General features: G+C 33.4%; 1 protein-coding gene across 11 annotated transcripts in view; it reads right to left on the reverse strand.

The window, feature by feature from the left end:
• Window positions 1–22,042, reverse strand: part of EPHA5 (EPH receptor A5) — a 347,875-nt gene that overhangs the window by 151,131 nt on the left and 174,702 nt on the right. For 6 of the 11 annotated variants that reach the window (XM_073891747.1, XM_073891746.1, XM_025887325.2 and 3 more), the window contains 2 exons: window positions 17,101–17,256; window positions 12,721–13,056 (listed from right to left, as the gene is read on the reverse strand). The exons of 3 other annotated variants lie outside the window; for them this stretch is intronic. In XM_073891747.1, coding sequence (XP_073747848.1) covers window positions 12,721–13,056; window positions 17,101–17,256 — 492 coding nt within the window. The remainder of the gene's footprint in view (window positions 1–12,720; window positions 13,057–17,100; window positions 17,257–22,042) is intronic. 2 more of the 11 variants (XM_073891754.1, XM_073891750.1) reach the window with 1 other exon arrangement.

Consider the following 22,042-nt stretch of genomic DNA (forward strand, 5'->3'; position numbering starts at 1 on the left):
AATAATGTATCAAATATACTGTCAATTATTAGTAAAACTAGATATAACAAAGTAAATGAAAATGCTCCCCACAGTCAAATAATCATAAGATGTTTCTTTTCTCACTTCATTTTGTGTTAGTGTATCATTCAACAATAGGCCATTATCAGTAAAGACTGATTATGCTATATTGATGTTTACCAAACAAAGCATGACCATTTAAATAGACATAAGACAGTTACAAAATGGTTTATCCTCTATTTTTAGTAAATACTCCTGTATCTCATGACTAAGTGGATTTGAATGAATGCCTTTACAGATGTACATGTGATAAAGAAGGCGAGGTAGAAAAATAAAAAAAAGATAATGTGAAGTCAACAAGTCAATCCGTATTGTCATTCAAAGATGAATCTGATGCTCTGGCTGTTGAACTTAACCAAATTATCATTAATTCCTTTCTAATTGTTTTACTTCATTAGATGTAATTCTTATTGTTTAAATCTTCAGTGGGCAAATAAAATCCTCTATGGATGAAGCATGCCTTCAACTACTTTTGTATCTTTCAGAATTCTCAGTACAGAATAATGAATGCAGGAGGTACTAAATACATACTTGGTGTTTGAATGAATGGCAGTCAATTTCGGGAAAATAACATGAACAAGTCATTCCAATAAGTTGTGAAAAAATGTTTCAGTATTCTAAGCAAACTTTGTTTAGAATTTAAAAGAGGACTCCTGAATATTCTTAATTTAAACATTATTTTCCATCTGTGGTTTCACTATTATACTACATCTAAAGAGGACTCTAAAAAGATTTACATGATGCCAGGCCATTGGGAAGGCTCTTTGCTCTCAAGGACTAGTAATAAAGGGCAATGGCACTTCAGAGTAAGGTTTTAAAGAAATTGATATTCTATGCATATCAATTTACAATATGCATCTTTACGCAAATAAGTTCATAGCATACATGCCAATGAGACAAATGATTGACTAGCTCAAATGCTGAGCTGCTCTGATTCTAAGCTGAGCCACAGGAATATTTGATGGTTCACAGAGGAAATGGATCATTGACCATGTTTCTGTTGAATAGGGAATCAGTTTGCAACCAGAATTAACACAAAAGAGCAGAGTTTAAAACCAGTTTGCAGGTAAGCAATGGGCAGAATATAGTTTCCAGATTAGAGAAGAAGAATGGTATTAACAAAATCATTGCTGGTATAAAAACAAACTGTCAGCAGCTATTTTGTAGAAAGCTTTAGGGAAAAGCAACATCAAATAAACCTGATTAAGGGGTTGTCACTACTTGCCTAAAGAGGAAGGATAGGAAACAAATATCAGAACGTCTTGCAAGTATAATTTTTCTTAAAATGGGGGCCAAACACACCTTGCAGCAGATTCATTGGCTGTGTGTGTATGTATGTGTGTGTGTGAGAGAGACAGAGAGACAGAGAGAGAGAGAGAGAATATATAGACTTTCAGGCCTTCCCGTGGATATACTGAATTACAAATTTAGGGTGTGGAGTCTAAGAGTAAGTAATTCTTAAACACACTAAGAGTGAAGATATCATGCATTACCCTTAAATAGCACAGCCATCATTATATAAAATTCTCTAGTGGGTTCACTAGAGAAGTTGGGTTCAGTACTATTCAATGAATCCTTTTGTCAAAATTAGAGTGTTTAAAGAAGAGAGATTAAGAAAGCAGACAGGACAGCTAAGTGGTAGACCTTAAATAATATCTTATTTCAGAGTCCTGGAGAACCAAAACCTATGAATTACAATCAGGGCTCTGTGTCTGGATCCTTAAAAATAAATAAATAAGTGACATTCAACACAAACAAAAATTTGTCATAAAATTATTTGAAGAATTCCAAAAATCTTTAAAACACATTACACATCAACATCACTACCAGTAACTGGAATTACAACGCTAATTTGAATAATACAGAAACCATCCGACTCTTTCATTTATAAATTATTTCAACAAACACAGTGTCAGGCACTGCTGTGACCCCTTAAGATTCCAGAAAAACAGACAAGAGAAGACCTAGTTACAGTGCTTTGTGCTCTGGGTTATGTTAGAGAGGCCTGTCTAAACTGAAGAGCAGAGAAAGTTTTTCTCAAGGAAGCAGCAATTTAAGCCAATCTGAAGCCTGAGCTATCTCAGTTAAGGATATAAGCAATAGGGCTTCAGGTGGAGGAATAGCACGTGCAATATTTCCTAGGAGTCAGAGTATCGTGGCTCTAGGGTGAGAATTCCTTGATTTATGTTCCTATTCCCTCACTTACTAGATTTGTGACCTTGGGGAAATCACGTCACATCTTTAAACGTCAGTTTCTTCATCCTAAAAATGGGAATAATAATAATGTTATGTCATGAAGATATTGTTAGAATCAAAGAAGAAAATGCAAATAAAGTTCTTCACATGGCAATATGCACACAGTAAGTGCTGAACATGTTAGCCATCACTGTCTCTCACTGTCACTGCGATCGGTAGAAGGGAGAAAGAGAAGCAACAGAAGACTCCGGAGTGCCTTGTAAAAACCAGGTGAATCTTTAGCAAATGTCTAAAGCCACTGAACCAAATAGGAACTTTGATGGCTTCTGAAAATATTGCAGCCCATCCACTTAATCTTTACTAAATAAACCAGAGATGAATTATGGACAAACTAATCATAGTCTCATCTTTGAGCTATGTTTTCAAAACAGCAAATAGGCATAGGAACAAGCGCAGAATTTGCACCTCACTTAAGCCAAGTTTTCAACGTAAATGGGAAGCTTCAGTTGGCAAAATTAGAAGCTTCTCATTGGTAGCCGTAATACCAGTAATTGGTCACAGAAGCATCAGCGTGAGGCCAATGTACTTAAACAAAACATTTGTCTCTTAGGTATCTTTCCTTTGAAACTTTAATAATTGACCAAAATTAATGTCAATTCACACAAAAATTACATAGTTAACAAAATTATTATTTTTTCCAAATATATTTTGAGTCAAATAAAAAGTATTACTTATTTTCTTTTGTGTTTAGGGCTTTTTGTTGTTCTAGTTTTGTTTGTTTCCAATGAGCTTTCATTCTGATTTATTTATTTGTATTTATTTATTTATTTACAAGGTATTTTCCCCAATTTTGCTCATACTTTGATGTTTTTATTCTCTTGTTTCTTTGTGCTATTGCTCTGGATATTTTTATCAAAATTAGAAAAACTTCAATGCTAATATAAAACTCAGTGTTTTAAGAAATCATTGAAGATAGAGTCATCATTGGAAAATAGTATTTTTGCTTTACTCCTCCAAGCTTGAAGCAGTTTTGTTTGTTACCTGTATAATTAGTGGTTGTATATATTTGCTTTTTCTTTTGAATGTTTTTTTCCCTTGTATCTTACCTCACCATTGAGTTTGTCTATATAATACTCATAAAGTGTAAAACCTATTTATCCCATAGTTTCTTCCACAGACAGACACTATTTAAAATATTAGCAAAACGTTTCTTAAATGCTATTATATAGCATTTATTTATGCCTTATTACATGCTAGGCATTACACTAATTGTTTTACAGATATTAACTCATTTAATTCTCACAACCATCTTATGTCATAGATGCTATTATTTAGTATCTGGGAGGTCTAATTAACTTACCCATGTCACACAGCTAGTAAGTGGCAAAGACATTATGGAAACCAGAAACTCTGGCTCCACAATCTAGAAACTTAACCAAAATATTTATTTACTACTCTGTGCGATAGATTCACACACACACACACACACACACACACACACACACACACACAGTTTCCACTGTGTGTTTCATTTTGAAGACAATAAACCTATATTAGGTATATTATGTAGGAAAATGGGAAAAGAAGTGAAAATGTGGTCTACTAGTTTTGTTGTTTTCCTATTTTTTTGTTATTTGCCTTTGTTATTTTCTTTTTTCTAAAAGAGAACTTGTGTATACTGAATGCAATTCACTCTATTAGGACTTTAAAATGAAGAAAGAATGCTCACAAATTGTGCAGAGAACCTGGATCTCTGTCATTGGGCGAGCTGATATGGAAAGTATAGTGAATGTATGGCAGTTACAAGCAGCACATCTGATGGCCAAAAGCAACATGGATAGGTCTATAAAATATTTAGATTATGGTGAAAAATTAGTAGACAGAATAAGATATTTAATACAACCATTAAATTAAATTAAAAACATGCATATGCAATATGAAATAAACATTTGATAGGAATACTTATGAACAACAACAAAAAAACCCACTGCATATAAAAAAATCTCTCTTTTGTGTAGGAAATGACAAATGGATTTGAGACAAAAGTAGTGCATAAGAAAGTAAACAGGTGAAAGCTTTGCATAGTTCAAAGATGGAAACATGCCAAGAGGTGAGGCATCTTATTAACTCACCCTCAACATCTGAAATACAAATATATATAATGAAGGAAAGATAGAACGAAAAAAGGGAGGAAGGAAAGAATGAAGGAAGGAAGAAAGGAAAGAAGGGAAAAAGAGAAAGTAAGGACAAATCTTAATTACTTGAGAAATCAGATTTTCCCAAAATGTTAGAGATAACTTGTGTAGCAATTATTATGTATAAATTTTAATTCAAATTTGAATAAATTCATTGAATGTCACTTTATGTATTTATAAAACCAAGGTAATAAACCTTATCTCTCCAACATAGAAATCAGAACTCAAAAATAGTCCAAGCTCCTTTTCTGCTAGGATGAAGGTATATAGCTTGAGATCCATCAGACTTGCCCAGGCAAGGTATTGATTCAAATGGGCAACTTAAGATACTCAGTTCTTCATGAAGTTCTCATTTTTTTTGCTTTCTGCCAGTGATGATGGTAGTAAAATATGAATATTTTCTGGTGACAATACTGAAGATTTTTCAGTACAAGTCTGAGACTCTGAAAGAACAATGCTGCTAGAGACACTATCAGTTGCAGTAAAGTCAAGTCTCTGCCATTCACTGCTTCACGGCTATAGTGGCAATGTTTTCCTTCATCGAGCCAATTCAAGTGTAGAGTATCGAGCATTTCTTCTAGAAACATAGCCTCCGGTCTTTTAATTTATCCTTCTCCTTGACTGTATGAGCCACTTAATATCCTGTATTAAAGACCTTTTCTGTTTTAAAACAACCAGAGTAGATTTCTTTTGCAATGAAGAAAACAGACATCAAAAACAAAAATTGTTCCCCAAAGAGAAATGTTTCAGGCAATAGTCTTTAAGGGAATGGGACTATAGACCCTGTGCCTCGCCTTAGTTGTATTTCAATGTAGCAAGGACCTATTTAGTATTCAGGGATGGTAATCTAACAATGCCTGGTATGTAATGGCATGTTTCATCACCTGAGGTCCCCTCAAAAAAAAGGGCTTCTGGAAGGTAATATTTTGGGTGACCAAATTCCACCTGTTTTAGTATTATAAAAGTATGAGAAATAGATGAAATATGGGAAGAATTGGCTGTATCCAAGTGCACAGCAGAATTTAAAGTAATAAGAAGCTTAAAATTTAAATTTTCAGCTCATGTCATACTGAGATCATCAGAGTCTCCCTGCCAAAAGTCCTCTAATTCAAGTGAGAAGGATAACAGACTTCACATCAAAATCTAAATCTTATTTCATAGAATTCCAGAATTGTAAAAATGATTGAACTTATTGCATTGCCTTATGAGAAAATGAGGCCACTTATTGGAAGAAAAAGTGAAATCCTGAACATTGGAATACAGATATGTGGAAGAATTCAGATAACTCAGAATATTCTCAACTTCTAAAATTTACTGAGTCTCTCTTGCTACTGGATTCAGTTGTTCCACACTTGACTGAGGAAGTGGTTTCTTCACGTTTTCATTACCAAGCCCACACCCTATCTAAGATTGTTAACTGATAGATGGAAGCAATTCTCTTCCTGCCCAAACCTATTACTCCATCTGAACTCAGAATACCAACATTTTCTTGAAAGCAAGTTATCTAGTCAATATTGGGGGCAAGAAACTTCTTGGATATAAGACTCACAAGATTCTATAACTTAAATTTGCCAAAGCATAAGAAATGTGTGGAAAAAATGGATTTTATGAGTTTCTCAGATGTGTAAGAGTTGGAAACAATTTAATTCAAGCTACTATAAATGCATGATTAGAGATTCTGGATTCAATGTGCTTCTCCAGGTCACTGGCACAAGTGCTAAACGTTTCTTCAATTTGTTGACCAAAATTTGGACTGAAAGGTGGCCAAAGTTAAATAAAGTTCTAAAACTAGGAATTCCTTATTTTTTTAAGATTTTATTTATTTATTTGAGAGAGAGAATGAGATAGAGAGAGCAAGAGACGGGGGAGGGCCAGAGGGAGAAGGAGACTCCTCGCCGAGCAGGGAGCCCAATGCGGGACTCGATCCCGGGACTCCAGGATCATGACCTGAGCCGAAGGCAGTTGCTTAACCAACTGAGCCACCCAGGCGCCCCAGGAATTCCTTGTTTTAATGTAGAAGAAGGAATTAAATGACCTGCTGAAATAGAAGTGCTAAAATGGATTTATATTTTAAGACCTATGAAACTACCCACATCTTCAGGAGACATTTTCTTTTCATAATGATAAATAAATTCATGGCAGTGCCACAATCATAAACAAAATCTCTATGTTTTCTGTTCTCTATACTTGAGAACACAGAAGTTGAAGCTGCAGTGAAATAATTTTTGGTTTCTTTCTGGTTCAGGTGTGGAAAAGGCCAAATAGTAGCACTTTCTATTGGAAGGGGTAGGCATAAATTTCATAATAGGCAGCAGGGTTTGGATGGCAAAAAGTCTAGTACTCTGGCATTCAAAGACCAAAATTATGGGCCTTTTGATTTGTGTCCCTAAAGACATGAAGGTCTGAGAATTACAAATCAAAATTTAGTCACGATATCTTACCAGTTCCCAAACCTGAGTTAGTTTACACATGTTCCCTGACTTAAGATGGTCCAACTTACATTTTTTTTGACTTTATAATGTTGCAAATGTGATACACACTCAATAGAAACCTTACTTAGAATTGTGATCTTTACCTGGGCTAGTGATTTGTAGTATGATACTCTTTCATGAAGCTGGGCAGCAAGCCGCAGCTCAGTCAGACACAAAGTCACAAGGGTAAACAACAAACAGCACTTAAACCATTCTGTGGCTGGGCAACCCCCTGATTGCCACTTTTAGTACAGTAGTCGATAAATCACATGAGTTATTTAACACTTTATTATAAAATAGGTTTTGTGTTAGATGATTTTGCCCAACTGTAGGCTAATGTTGATTTCTGAGCACACTTAAGGTAGACTAAGCTAAACTCTGATGTTTGGCAGGTTGGGTGTATTAAATGCATCTTTGACTTAGATTGATCATAAATCCAGGAAGATCTGTATTTACCCCATAGTCCCTTAAATGAAGAGAAAGGTGATTGCCTTTAAAGAAGGATTGTGCAATAGCAACATCTATTAACACTGTATATCTGCCTTTTAGCTTCTCTATACTCTATATTTCTGACTATTTCTAAATAAAAGGGGAGGCGGGAGGAGTAAATGCCCAGATCTTTCACTGGTTATTGAATACTGTGTCTGGGCTAACATGAATCCTTGTGGATTCCAAATACCACTAAGAAACACTGATCTGGGTGGACGTTATGGGGGTAAGGTGATGAATGAGATGTTGTTCTGAGCCCATATTAACAATTGGCACAGTGATGCCTTCTCCATCTTAGCCTTTGATTCTTTCACCAGGTCATTGGTATATAGTTGGAAGATTCACCTTGCACCTGGAAGAAACCTCTGTCTCTGAGGCCCATGAAGTAAAATCTGTAAAACTACAGTAATGGCCAAATTAAAGTATCTCCATCTTACCAAAAGAGTAAGCACAAATCTTTATTGTATCTGTGGGGGAATGAAGAAATTAGTGCCACCATAAAAAATATGGAGGAATAAAGAGTGGAGGTTATGACCTTTAAATGACTTGTTTAGTCTGAGCAGAAGACAAACTAATTTTGCCGAACTATGCATTTAATCAGGTGGTGATTACAAACACAGCCGATATGGTCTCTCCACTGATGAAAATCAAAAAATATCTTCACCATTGTTTAGTAATGGTCTAATCGGTGACAATAAACTTTTTTAACATCTCAATACACAGAAACCACAGAAAACATTTGTTGCCACCTTGGCAAGAGCGACAACATACTTTTACCATCTTGTTTCAGTATTCTCTTAAATTTCCTGCTCTACAGCATAATTCAGTCCTCAGGGAACCCTGATCATCTCAATATCCTAAGATGTATCATGCTGGTTGACTACATGAATGGCATCAAACTGAAAGTATTTGATAGAATGGGATTATCATGTACCCCAGACACTTTTGCAAGAACCAAGAAATAAAAACCATCAAAATATAGGGGCATCTTTCTTAATGATATTTCTACACTTGATCTTAGCCAAAAGGCCGAGAAACAATCTTAGTGATATTTCTGATACTCTGGGACAGGTTGGGACATGCCCTCCAAAATGTTTGCTGCATTTTGCAACTCATATCATGTCAACCAAACCCTCTGAAGATAGAATCCAAGAGCCTAAGATTAATTCAAAACAAAGTTTGGTCTATTTTACCTCAGAATTAGAATTCTGTAGCTTTGCATATTAAAATATTAGTAATTTAGGGTATTGTTTGTTTGTTTGTTTTTGGTTAGAATGAGCTTATTCTTTCTTCGGATAAAATATACATTTGTATATATTTAAAAAGCTTTAAATTTTAAATTTGATAGAGTATGCCTAGAGCAAAATTATTTTAAAATAAAAACTTTAAGCATATGTTTATAGAAAAATGTGGTAATGCACACTGTTTTGTGAGTAGATAATGAAACTTAAAAAATATTCACTTTTAATAGAATTTTAATTTTCATACTATGTGTTGATGTATCACTCACTCTATCTATCCATTCATCCATCTATCCACCTAACTATCCAATAGATATTTTAGATAAAAAAACAGAAGAACAACAGAAATGTTGTTATGTAAATAATCTAAATATTTTTTTTAAAGGAAAGGTTATCATGTGTACTTCAACTTTTTGAAAGAATGTATTGCATAAAGCACACAAACTCACTAGGAAGCTGGAGGAACTCACTCAGTATCCCTTTTCTAAGTTTAAGAATTTAAAAAATTCATGGTTTGCATTTTCATCATTTTATCCACTTTGCAACCTATTTGTTGAGTTCTCTACATAATTAACATATTTCCATTGTATTTTCCTCTCATTTTCCCCTCCTCCAGACAGCACTTATCTTCCTGTAAAATACTTTTTTTCTCATTTTTCCCCTTTCAGATGTGTTTATTTTTCTTGACCATGAAAATCCTCACAATTTTACAATGCTTTCCTGTCAACCTCGGTACTATTTGCTGCATCTTACAAGGAACCTAAAGTCCAACTAATTCTAGTATTCTTAAAACTTTATATTTGGGGTTTTGTTTTGTTTTGTTTTTTAAGTAATCTCTACACCCAACATGGAGCTCAAACTCACAACCCTGAGATCAAGAATCACATACTCCATCAACTGAAACAGCCAGATGCCCCAAAACTTTATATTTTGACTTTACCTATTAAATTACATGTAAAAAAGTACCATTTGAATTTAGACAACTTCTCCAAGAACAAGGTGCTAGACTTCATAATGATATAATGACTGAGAAAGTGTTTTAAATACTGTATAAACATCCATAAATTTATCATTTAATCACTATCTTCAGCACAAAATCATTATTTACCTTTATAGACCAATCAGCTAGGGTTACCTAATCAATTTCAGTTCCTAGCTTAATGAAAGATTCTCATCTTGAAAAAAATTGCTAGTTTTTCTTCTTGTACTTTAAAATATCATTTTGAATCTGGACAGTTCAGACTGTGCACTAAAACTGCAATAGATGACTGATGTCAACCTTCTGTGACCATCTCAAGTGACCTCAAGGAGAAACCAAAAACAAGAAGAACCAGAAAACCAGTTAAGCAGATGCAGGCCAGTAATATTTTTGAATAATCCGATATGATAGAAACAGAATGTATTAAGACGACAGAAGGCTCTTTCACATGCCTACATGGAAATCAGTAAACCTTAACTTCTACAACCAAACAAATTGTACCTTGGGATGCACACTATACAATGGAGAACTGCTTGCAAGGATGGATACCCTTTTCCCTTTTTGCACATAATCCTCTGTAAACTGACATGCTTTGGAGTTCTTCAGAGCAATTTAAAGTACTGTCTCCTGGGCTATAGTCCTCATTAAGACACCGAATAAAACATTTATTAAACTATTTTAGGTTGGCTTTTTTTTTATTCAACAACACACTGTGTTGATGTCACAGAAATAAATCAGAAAATGCCAAAATAAATTACAAATCTGAAATGAATCTATTACAAAAGAAATGCATTTCTCAAAAAACCCTCCTTAAAAAAGATTGATCTGTTGAAAGAAATTTTATATAAAAAACACATAGAGCACAAATAATTTGCTTCAATTTAGTGCTTAAAATATTCAAATATTAAAAAGTAACTACTACAGCCCATTTTCCATAATGTTGGTACTTGATAAATATGCAGCAATAGTGATATTAAACATAAGACATCCTAAGAGCTACTTGAAGTTAACAATTTTTGTGAAAACTGAGACTTAGTTTGTCTGGAACAGTCAGATACTAAGAAAAATCTCTTCTTGTTTTGATTTTTTTTTTTTATGCTTGCAAAGCTTTTACAGTATGTGTATCCTGAGAACTTGGAAAAAATAGTAACTAAAATGTCTGCTCCGAATACAAATGTTTATTTTATATGATAGCTGTGCCTTGAACAGCTGGATGAAAATTATTCTTTCATGGTATTTAAGGTACACTTTGCAGTCTGAACAGACTAGCAAGTCAAAGACAACTAAAGCAAATATTTATTAAGTATATCATTTTAAAAGTGTACAGTCATTTCCTATACCTAGCTCATCAGAGAAATATCATTCAAGTAAGTTGAGGTTATGCAAGCTAGAAATTGTTCTCCCTGAGGAATACAACTCTTAGTGATTGTTCAAAATGTTTTCAATATTAATGGAAGACTCATACATGGAACCAAGTAAAGTTGAAAGATGTTGCATGAGAAGCCTGAAATCACATGTTATAAAACCAGTATTTTTCTGGTGTGGGAAGGCAGTTCACATTTACTGAACACTTGTGACTAGATACTGTGATAGAATATTGACATATACCAGTATTGTCAGCAGCTGAGTCTAGAGTGAAGGAAAACTTAATTTTCACTATTCCTATCCAGCTCTTTAACACTTTTATTAGTTCTACCTTAGGTTAGGGAGCAAATGGAGAAAAATATAAAGAATTCACTTAGGGAAGTGGTATATATGTGTGCAATGTTTTCTCTCATAGAATAAAAAAAATGGACATCTATTCAACATGGATAAGAATCTCTAGAGTATTTAGAATGATTCTTAGTGAATTACTCAATTACTTTCATATCATCCAGGCTGCTCTTGAATATTTCCCTTGGCTTAATCAATCAGAAGCAACTATGAACTCAACTGTATGCATTTTCTTTTTCTCAAGAGGTAATGACTTGATTTACCTGACACATTCAATATAATTCAAATTATTTTGGCCGAGACGTGGTTACCAACAGCATTCTCTTGTCAACCCAGTCATTCTACAACCTACAAACTTATACTAATGTATGTCCAATTCGATTCAGTCAAACACATCCTGTTTCATTGTGAATATGCTGGCAAGGATGTCCTCACTGAAAAGAAGTCCAGCTGGGGTACTAAAAAGTGTGACAAGTTTATGCCCATGGACTGAGAACTGTGGCCAGGGAATAGAGGGAAGTTACATTTAATGCCTCATCCTACCCACACATCTGTTGTTGACAAAAACAAGTCATAAATTGCCCACGGGCTTTGAATGATTTTTGTCACATAATAGGTTGAATTATTAATTTAATAATAGTCTATCTTTGGTTTTCATTTTACCAGAAAAGAAGTCCTCTATATTGATTTACTTAAAATCGCATAGCTGAGTGGAAATTAGGGGGGGGTGAATTAGTAGCTCAAGCAGAATTGTATTCCCTTCTCCTTAATAATTACTCCCCAGTAATTCCAAGATCTTCATATGGAACATAAATGTGTTTTCATGTACAGTTCAGCTATTCTAACTTTGATAAATGGATTATCAAAGAAAAATTCATTTTGTACATTTTTATAATAATAATAGAAATAAGAAAAGCCTATTTCAATGTGCAAAGAAAATTCAGCTGTGATGCCAAAACAAACAAATAAACAAGCAAATAGAACCTGCCTGATTATCTGCTAAATTAATGAAATAAACAAAAAAAACAATGTAAACAAAACAACAAAATATGTAGATTTCAGCTATCATAATTGCATGTGTGAAATTTGAGGTAAAAATTTTTGCTACAAATGAATTTGAGCCAGAAATGTCTTTTTAATAAAAAAAAATCAATTGAAACACATTTTTCTTTCCCTGTCCATGTATGAGTCTGCTAAGAAAGCCTTAGCTTTTATTTGTTTAAAACTAAATAAAGCATTTTGAGATATGGTCTACTTTAAGTCCTAACCTTTTGTGATTTATGGGAAGATCTCACGCAGTCAGCCCTCGCTTAGCTATAGAGATAATTGACAGAGCTCGGCCTAAGGTACATGATTTGGCTGGACATCACACTTACCTGCTTGATTTGTGGTTACATTTACAGACACATACTGCCGGGCTCCTGGGCTCAAGTCGGACACTCCATTCACTGCCTCAATCTCAAAGGTATAGTTTGTGTGAGCGAGCAGATCCACCATCATGACAGAGGTGTTTTTCAGGCCGATTTGCCGGGGGAGGTACCTGACATGACCGCCACACTCCTCACACACACCTGCATGGGAGTTGCACTTCTTGCATGCAATATAATATGATACATCTTTCCTTCCACCAGTGTCAGCAGGAGGAATCCATTCCAGAAAGACACTAGTTTCATTAACATTTGAGATGGCATTCCGAGGAGCTGAGGGGGGTCCTGGTTTGCAAAGTAAAGTGAGAAAAACATATTTTAAGATGATAAAATTAGGCATTGTTTACTATACAAATCCCTGGTCTGAAGAAAAAAAAATAGATTTGTAATCAATCTTTTAAATAGGGCAAATGCAAGAATCATCAATTTGTAATAATCTTTGGAAAATCTTGTTATAGTTTTGTTGGGACGATAGCAGGATTTATACCCTACAGAAATAACTTATCTTGGCATTGTTATAACCACTTGTTTAGTTAAAACATATGTTTTGCTTAGTGTACATGTAAACAATTATGGAGTAAAACTATGTATGTAAAAATAATGTTAGATAAAAAAATTATATATTCAAAAAGTGGTAAGTCCTTTGACAAGTCCAAGGAAAAATTCTCCTTGGGGATTGAACTGATTACTTCCTTATTGAGATCTGTCCTGGAAACCTAGGAAGTACACATGAAGGATTTACTAAGCAATGAGCACAAGTGAAAATAGGATTTGTCAGTGTGGCTCTTGACTACAAATTCTGCAGCAAGTAAAATAGCCTGAGCTTACCTCAAAATGAATTGCATATCCAAAGATAAATCACCAACAACGTTTGAAATCTTCCTCATATGTCAAGAAGAAACTAGAATTTAAGTAGTTGGACATTGCAATGTGTAATGAAACTTCACTTACTTTGATACTGTTTTAATACTGTGGCTCTGCAAATTGTGAATTTTACTTAATTGGAAATCAGAAATTTATTTTAAAAATAACTCTCAAAAACACTATAAGAGTAAGAATTAAAGTGTTCAGATCTTGAAGGATCAGAACAAATTTATATATAAATAATAAACAATATCCATTTGTATATTACTTTATTTCTGAAACGAATAATTAGCTTACTAAAGAGAACTAAAATTAATTCCATATCACTTGTGACAATTGTATACCACTCTGGCGGGGACTGATAAGGGGGGAGGCTTTATGTATTTAGGCATGGGGTATATGGGAAGTCTCTGTGTCTTTTTCTAAATTTTGCTGTGAACCTAAAACTGCTCTAAAAAAATAGTCTTTTTAAAAAGGAATCGCATAATGTCTGTGTCTATAGTTGATTTTCAGGTATTTAGAGTTATAACTTCAATCATTTGTTAATGTTATATGGTCACATGTCCCCCCCAAAAAAATACATTTATATGTGTTTCAGACTTAATATGTAAAACTTCCTGACAGGGAATAGAATGGACTATGGTGGTCGTTGAATGGTTCATAAGCATAAATTAAGCTACTTGGAAAAACATATCTTAGTTCTCTTAATATCTGTTGTTTTAAATATAGAGATTAATATTAATTTCTACCTAACATTTATTAAGCCATGACTGTTGAAGACTAAATTTAAAAGTGATTAAAAAATCCACCTGGTATTTACAAATTGCCATTTAAATTAAAGGACCCCATAACCTAAGAGTTGCCATTTTTGGCAAAATAATCCCCAGCTCAACTATATTTCTGATTGAACCCCGTGAATTTTCCATACATACAACCTCACACACTTCAATATAAAGCAGTTACTTAAGATGGAAATACAGAAGTATTATTTTTTTACTGTGAACTGTAGCTTATTTAATAGTGGAAAGTTATGGAGAAAATGTCATTTGAGATCAAAATGTTACAGATTTACTTCTGAGAATAAGGTAAAATATACCTGAAATATGTCTAGTTCAGGAAGACATCAAACTTTTTCTTCCTGACATCTGAAATATAACCAAATTAACATATTTCCTCTAAATTTGTAAAATTAAAAAAAAATCAGAGTTTGACTCTTCCTTTTCTTCTGACTCTCTACAAATAGCCCCTCAAACATTTGGGGGGGGGAAGTATATGTCTTTTAATGTCAAAATAAAACTCAAATTCAAATGAAGTCCTAAAGTAGAAGTAGAAAGTAGAGGCTCGGATTGACATACACTTAAAAAATAACCTAATGAAATTCCACTGCCTTGCTGAGATGTGATATATGAACCAAAACAGAGCTATGAGAAGTACCCCTCATTGAAGCAGATTCACCAGAATCTTTTTTTCTTTTCCTATAAGTTTATAACATTCTATTTTCCACATTTATATATTTATAATATATACATTATATATTATATAAACATGTTATATATTTATATATTTATACATATATACATCAAAATTATTAAAAGCAGTTGGAACCATAAATTTAATTCCAAAGAGCCAACAAAAAGCAAAATTCCAGACTTTCATGTGAACATGTGAACATCAATCAAGCCATCCATGCAAGGGGATCTCATATGCAGTATTTGTGGTGCTACGAATGCAACTAAAAACGATACACACACACCCGCAGATTTTATATTAGAAAGATCTTCTACACAAGTCCCAGTAGTGTTTTCAACAAATGCATACAAATTCTTTTGAAACACAGTATTAGAAATCCGCACACCTGGAAACAGAAAATTTGAAGCCCCAAGTCCTATAAGAGGACTAAGTAGTCCCTGCCACCAGAGCACAGTCTTTCCCTCACCCCAAACCTAATGAACTTACAGAAAGGGAGACTCACTTTTACGATGAAAAAGAGAAAGATCATGGCTGGACCACTTAAAGAAAATAACTATTAGAAAATAAATGAAATTTAAAAGATAATTCAAGATATGGTTTTCTCTCCCTAATTTACCACTCTATTGTCTGGCCACATTTCCCTTTTACTCTCTGGGCATTCTTTTGCTCTGATAATTAAAATAACCTCAACTGTAACCAAAACACATCACATGCAATCATAGTTTATGTCTCCTCTACTCAAATGCATCCTCCCAAAAGTGTATATATCATTTTACTTATTTGAAAAATAAGTATTTATAATTAGTAATCATCTAACCCATAAAATGATCAGTCTTGTGATAAAAGAATGATCTTTAGCAATGTAAAGCTAATTAATATCAATGATTTGAGAAATTATGAAAATATGTCTCACTGACACTATGAAGTTCAGATGCTGAAATTCAGATAAAACTTCAGTTTATTGTCATTTGATTAAAGGAATTGTATGTCTGTTTATATTTCATACTAGAATGAATGCTAGATTTCAAAAATTTTGGTCATCATCTTTGAGAGCAACTGCAGCTGCTAGGATCAAAAATAATAAAACAAGGCAAGGTCATGGATACTGAATCTTATGGGGATAGGAGATACACTTTCTTCCCTGCCATTTTGAGTTTTTGTTTGATTTGCCATAGAGACTGTGAATGTGGACAACTTATGAAAGTATTCTTATCAAGCAAATACATAAATGCGTTTCCTTCTCAGAAATATGTGGAACACTAGAAAAACAAAACACCCAAAAACATTGATGGATGTGGATGCTTCCACTGCAAATGTTGGAAATAACGTTTACTCTTCATCATTCTAATTATATGATTATGGGATCATATAATTAATAATAGTTAAGGACACTCACTTATAAGGAATAGGACAACTGCTTAGAAGTCCTCGCTAAAGCTTTAGTTTTCTATTTGACTCCTAAATCTGATTTGCCAACCCCCAGTACTCCATGCTCTTGAAGTGTTTCCTGTCTTCCTTCATAAATGACCTTCTTACTGGCCTTTTTCGTTTTGTGGGGCAAATTAGGTAAAAAAAAAAAAAAAAAGGCAAAAGTACCATTTATTACATGTTTATGTGATCAAAAGCCTGGCTCGGGAGAAGACGAAGAATGAAAAAATGTTTACGGTGAAAAGGAAAATGGGTTTATCAGAGTCATGTTTAGCTGTCATGAACATTAAAAGAAATTATAAAATAAAAGAAAAAATTCCTTATCTGTCTCCGATGTTGAATTTGAAATTAGGGAAAATGAATGCTTCTAACAATGAGTAATAAAAGAGACTCCAACTTTTCAATGCTTACTTAAGAAAATCAAAATCTGGTTTAAAAAACTATTTTGGAAGATTAAACATTATGCCTGTTTTAGGGGAAATGTTAATAGGATGTAACAGGCTCCATCAGGCTCTTTCTTCAAAGTGGTGAAAGTTAGCATCACCAAATATCGGTTGGGTTCCTTACTTGTGCATGCCATTGTGGGTGGATCAGACTCCCTCCTGAAATAATCCTTTTCACAGACACAAGAGGTTGAAGCTTCCTCATGGGTATAACTGTGAGGTGGACATTTGCTGCAGCTCTGGCTGTGAGGTGAGGCTTTGAAGAACCCAGGTCTGCACACTGTCAAAAGAAATAAGAAACTAAGCTTTTCCCTGGAACAGATGCATTGTTTGCTTTGTGAATAATGTCATTATTTTGACTAGTATACACAGATTACATATAACACAATATTGCCATTAATTTCAAAAATGTTTCATAAGCTTCTGAATCATAAATGCCAGGCTATTCATTCAGATAATCAAATATTTAAGTATTTAAATTAAACATATCTGGACTGTGTGTATTTTAGTCATTTTTATGTTGCGGGAGCTTATAGGAAATTATATTATAAAAGGTAAATACTTATATGTATTTAAAACTGAAGTAGTGCTTTGAGTGTAATTTTCATTTATGGTGTTATTAACACAACTTTTGTTGAAGAAATAATATTTTTCCCTATGCTCATAGAATGGTAGGGTACATAGTAGGTGCTCAAAATTTTGTTATTGAATTAATTAATTAATTAATTGGTAGGTGTTAAGAGCTTCATAAATTTTGTTGGATTTGGGAGAATGCATGGATGAACTGGTGTATCATTCACATTATATTGATTTCAGGGGAGTCAGATGTTAGGCCATTTATTTTACTTTTTTTTTCCATTTTAGAACTTTTATTTGACTCAACAAGCATCTATTCTAGTATCATTCATACTTATACTGTACATATTGTAATGATCTATAAAGGGTAGAAACTGTGTCTTGTTCAATTTTGCATTCATATATTTATCACAGTGTTTGACCACAGTAGGTGATCATAAATTATTCTGTAATGCATAAATGAATGAATGACATGGCATGAGGTTTTTAACTGAACTATTCAGAATCACATAAAGAATATGTTCTCTGGATATTTTTGTTAACATTTCTGTTAGTGGTCAAGTGCTAACAAAATAAATCTTTTTATGAGGCTCATTCCCTAATCTTTTGTATCTTTCTTTCTTCTCAGTGGCTAGTAAAGCCAAACTTTCATTCCAGTTTCCCTCTATGGGCCAATCAAAGACACCAAACCATTGGTTTGATTACTTTTTAGGGTTTAGATTACATAAAACTCATCTGCCATATATATTTTTTCTATTTTCAAAACTCAGTACATACACTTAAGAGCATTTATTCAAGCATCAATGGAAATTTGCTAAAGCTCAAAGGTGAACTTGTATTTCAATAGAAATTTTTGATAGACATAAGAATTTGGGCTAATTTTCATGTGCTATAAATGATTTGGGGTTTTAGTAATCCATGCAAAGGCTTTCTGCCATCACCATGAATAATCAGGAATTGACAAAAATGAGAAGGTACTTTTTCAGTAGATCTAATTATAGCGATAACAAAGCCTTAATGCTCTTATAAATTCAGAGAGAATGTGAAGGTATTTGAAAGATAAGAAGAGCTTTTTGATAGTATTAGAGACATTCTTGTAGCTAAATGATTAGGAAAAGATTTAAAATATTATTTTTCTTATAATAGGATTGCTGTAGCAGTCAATACCATTCTTAGCTAAGTTATCCATTTTTTCTTCTTTTATCCTTTTCAATAAAACCATTCTCACTTTAAACACTATTTACTTTCAAAGACAATTCTGCATATTTGGAATTCAATGATCATTTATGAAACAAAATTCAGCTCTTTTCTTTTATTTAATGTCTTTTAACCTAAAAACTTATTTTGATATCGTATGTAACACTCATTAACCCTCCATGGAAACTTTGGAAGCAGAAAGTAATAAAAATGTAAGTAAAAGTAGATAAATGTATCTTTCTGGTCAGTAGTTCAACAAAACGCTTTCAGCAAGTGTAGTGGGCCAGAAATTTTGCTCGGTACTAGATTACGGAGGTAAACAAGATAGACATGGCTCTGCTTTTGTGAATCTTAAAAGTACTGCATGAATAATTATAAATATTTCTATGCTAGAAAAAAGAAAGAGCATGGAATTGAACACTGACACTTAATTTAGACTGGGATGTCAAAAAAAGACTTCCTTAGGAAGCTGAGTCTCTGCTGATATGTTAAAAAATTAAAAAGGAAAATTATCCAATTTACATTAGGGGGGCGTTAGAGTGCATTAAACTGCATTGGAGGGGCAAAATCATTGCAAAAGACCAAAATACATGAACAAATAAGGAGATAGAGGAAACTAAAGAATTGATAAGGGTGATCGTAGAATTAAAGTGGCAGAGATAAAGTTAGGGAAAAGGACACCAGGACACACTTTATAGTTTTTATTATTTGAAGTCATTACAAAATTTTAAGCAGGGAAATACTGAGATGACGATGTTTGAGAGATCATTGTGTAGCAGTGTGGATAATGGATTGGAGAGGAGCAGGGATGGAGGCAATTGTTTCTTTGTTTCTGTTGCACTGGTGCAGGAAAAGACTCTTGTTTAACAAGAGTGGTTCCAATGGTGATAGATGAGAGTAGGTGAATTCAGGAGATCCGTCTGAGTTAAAATCAATGAGGTTTCATGATATATTTAATGGGTTAGATGTGAGAGTGGGAAATCCTAAGACTAACTCTAAGGTGTTTGGCTTTCACTGCCCAGGAACTATGGGAGCCACTTTCCTCAGAGAATGCTTTATATGAAATGTGCTTGGGGCAAGATAATGATCAGTTTAAAGTGTTATTTAATTTGAGGTGGCAAAAGAAATCCAAATAGAGATATACAGAGGAGAGCAGTAGACTCAGTGTTATCTAAGAAAAAAATATATATGTATATATACATGTAAAAAGTAATTATTCATTGCCTTCAAATCATGGCCCCAAATCCAAATGGGACATACAATGCTGCTAGACAACCTTAGTATTATTCCTTAGTTAACTTTAGTTTTCAGCATCAACATGATTATTTTGTAGCTTCTCCTCTCTCTTCTTACTCCTTAGAAGCTCTGCTCTAGTGATTCCTAGCTGGTTACATTTGTCTCTGTGCTGAGAAAATAGAAGTCATTAGAGGAACTTGCTCATTTTCCTACCACCAAATCTCCAAACCTATAGCACTTGTAGCCACCTCTCTAACTTTCTTCCTGTTAAAATGCACAGGTATTTTTGATTCTATCAAAGGAAGATATCTTTATTTTAATTAGGAACCTCATCTCTATTCTCTGAGGGTAATATTTCAAATATCCTTTCTACATGCTCAGTCTCTCTCTTTCTCGCCTAGTCATTCACATGAGCCCAATACAATTTTCCAGAGCTTTTCAATGTAAACAAAGTGAAACAAAACAAAACAAATAATAACAACAATAAAATATCAATCTCACTTGATCTCAGTTTTCCCTGTAGCTATCCAACAGTTTTGTTCCCCTTCAGAGCACAATTTCTAAAATTACTTTTCCATACATGCATCCCTAGTTCCTATTTTAAATTATACATTGGCACAGTCCACTCCCCTGAAAATTTTCTTGTTAAGATTGCAGTCATTTTGTTTCCATACTTCTCAACAGCATTTGATCATGTCCATTTTGGGAAGCTCTAATTAATTTTACTACAAAATGCTAGCATAGCCTGCAAGTTTCCACAAAATATCTAACAAATCCTTCAAATGTGGTCCCCTCCCACCCGTACTAAACTACTTATAATTTCCAGCATTTGAGAAACTCCTTTATCTGCTTCTGAATATTGCAGGAAAAGCATTCCAGCCAAAATACAAGAAGTGTAAGTTAAAGGGAAAAAAATTGTAGTCCCTGATAAGGAATTTGGATTTAATCTGAATGCATTTGGAAAACACTGAGTATTTATTTTTTGAGGGCACTCCTTTTGTCAAGCACTGTGGCCAGGAATATTTATATTGTGGTCAGAAAATACAAATTGTACTTGATACCCTAAAGCTACAACATATTTGGGGAGATAGAAAATAAAAAGTAATAATCAAAAGAAGCAAAATTAACCTTTTTGCATTTTAATCATGGCAACGTTTAACAAATAATTATTTAGATAAGTAATAAGATTTCTTTAAACTCAAACTTGATATGTTTCATTTAAACATAAAGGAAGATTTTGGAGTAAAGTTGTTCCAAAATGACAATTGTACATTACCTAAAAATTATTTAGAAAATATTATGCAAGTCCATTTAAGTTGAACAAGGAGTTGGAGACAAAAACTGCATTCTATGTTGACATGTTTCATCAGTCTGATTTGAAGGGAAGGAAACTATTTTTTTTGAAGGAAAGGTTTTTAATAATTCCTATTCTGTCTATGCTTCAAACGTTCTTTTTAAGAGCCTTTTTCATGATGTTTCTGATGATCTCCATTGCTACATATTCTTTCCTTACACACCTTTTAGACTACCAACTATTTATTAGACATATGGTAAAAATTTTGTCATAATTTTATGTGTATGAATTCTCACCTGCTTTATATAGAGTTGGGAAACTATATAAACATTCTAGAGAATGGAAGCAGTTCATTTGATTTTCATCATATATTACATAGCATAATTTGTTGTACTGAGCACATATTCATCAGTATTTATTGTGTAAATAGTATAATGTGTCCTTCTCAGAGTGTAAATGATATAGCAGAACTTAATAAAAGCTGATGAAGCTAAATTATTTAAATATTAAGTCTTGGAAGGTAAATAATAATATGTCCTACATCTACTCTGGCTACCTTAGAGGTTTTGCAAAAACTACCAACATTCCAGCTCTCATATTTATCACTTAGAAAACAAGGATGTTAATTAAATATATTAATATAGTTTTAAAAATCTAAACAGAAAAAGCATATCATCAATATATGAATTTCAATTGTCAAATTTCTGAAAAGGTATTGCCTAATGTAATTAGAAAATCTTAAAAAGTTCTCAAAATTACCAAA

Source organism: Callorhinus ursinus, unplaced genomic scaffold, assembly GCF_003265705.2.
Source record: "Callorhinus ursinus isolate GAN/ISIS: 27379988/994484 unplaced genomic scaffold, GSC_fseal_2.0 scaffold4, whole genome shotgun sequence".
Classification (NCBI taxonomy): domain Eukaryota; kingdom Metazoa; phylum Chordata; class Mammalia; order Carnivora; family Otariidae; genus Callorhinus; species Callorhinus ursinus.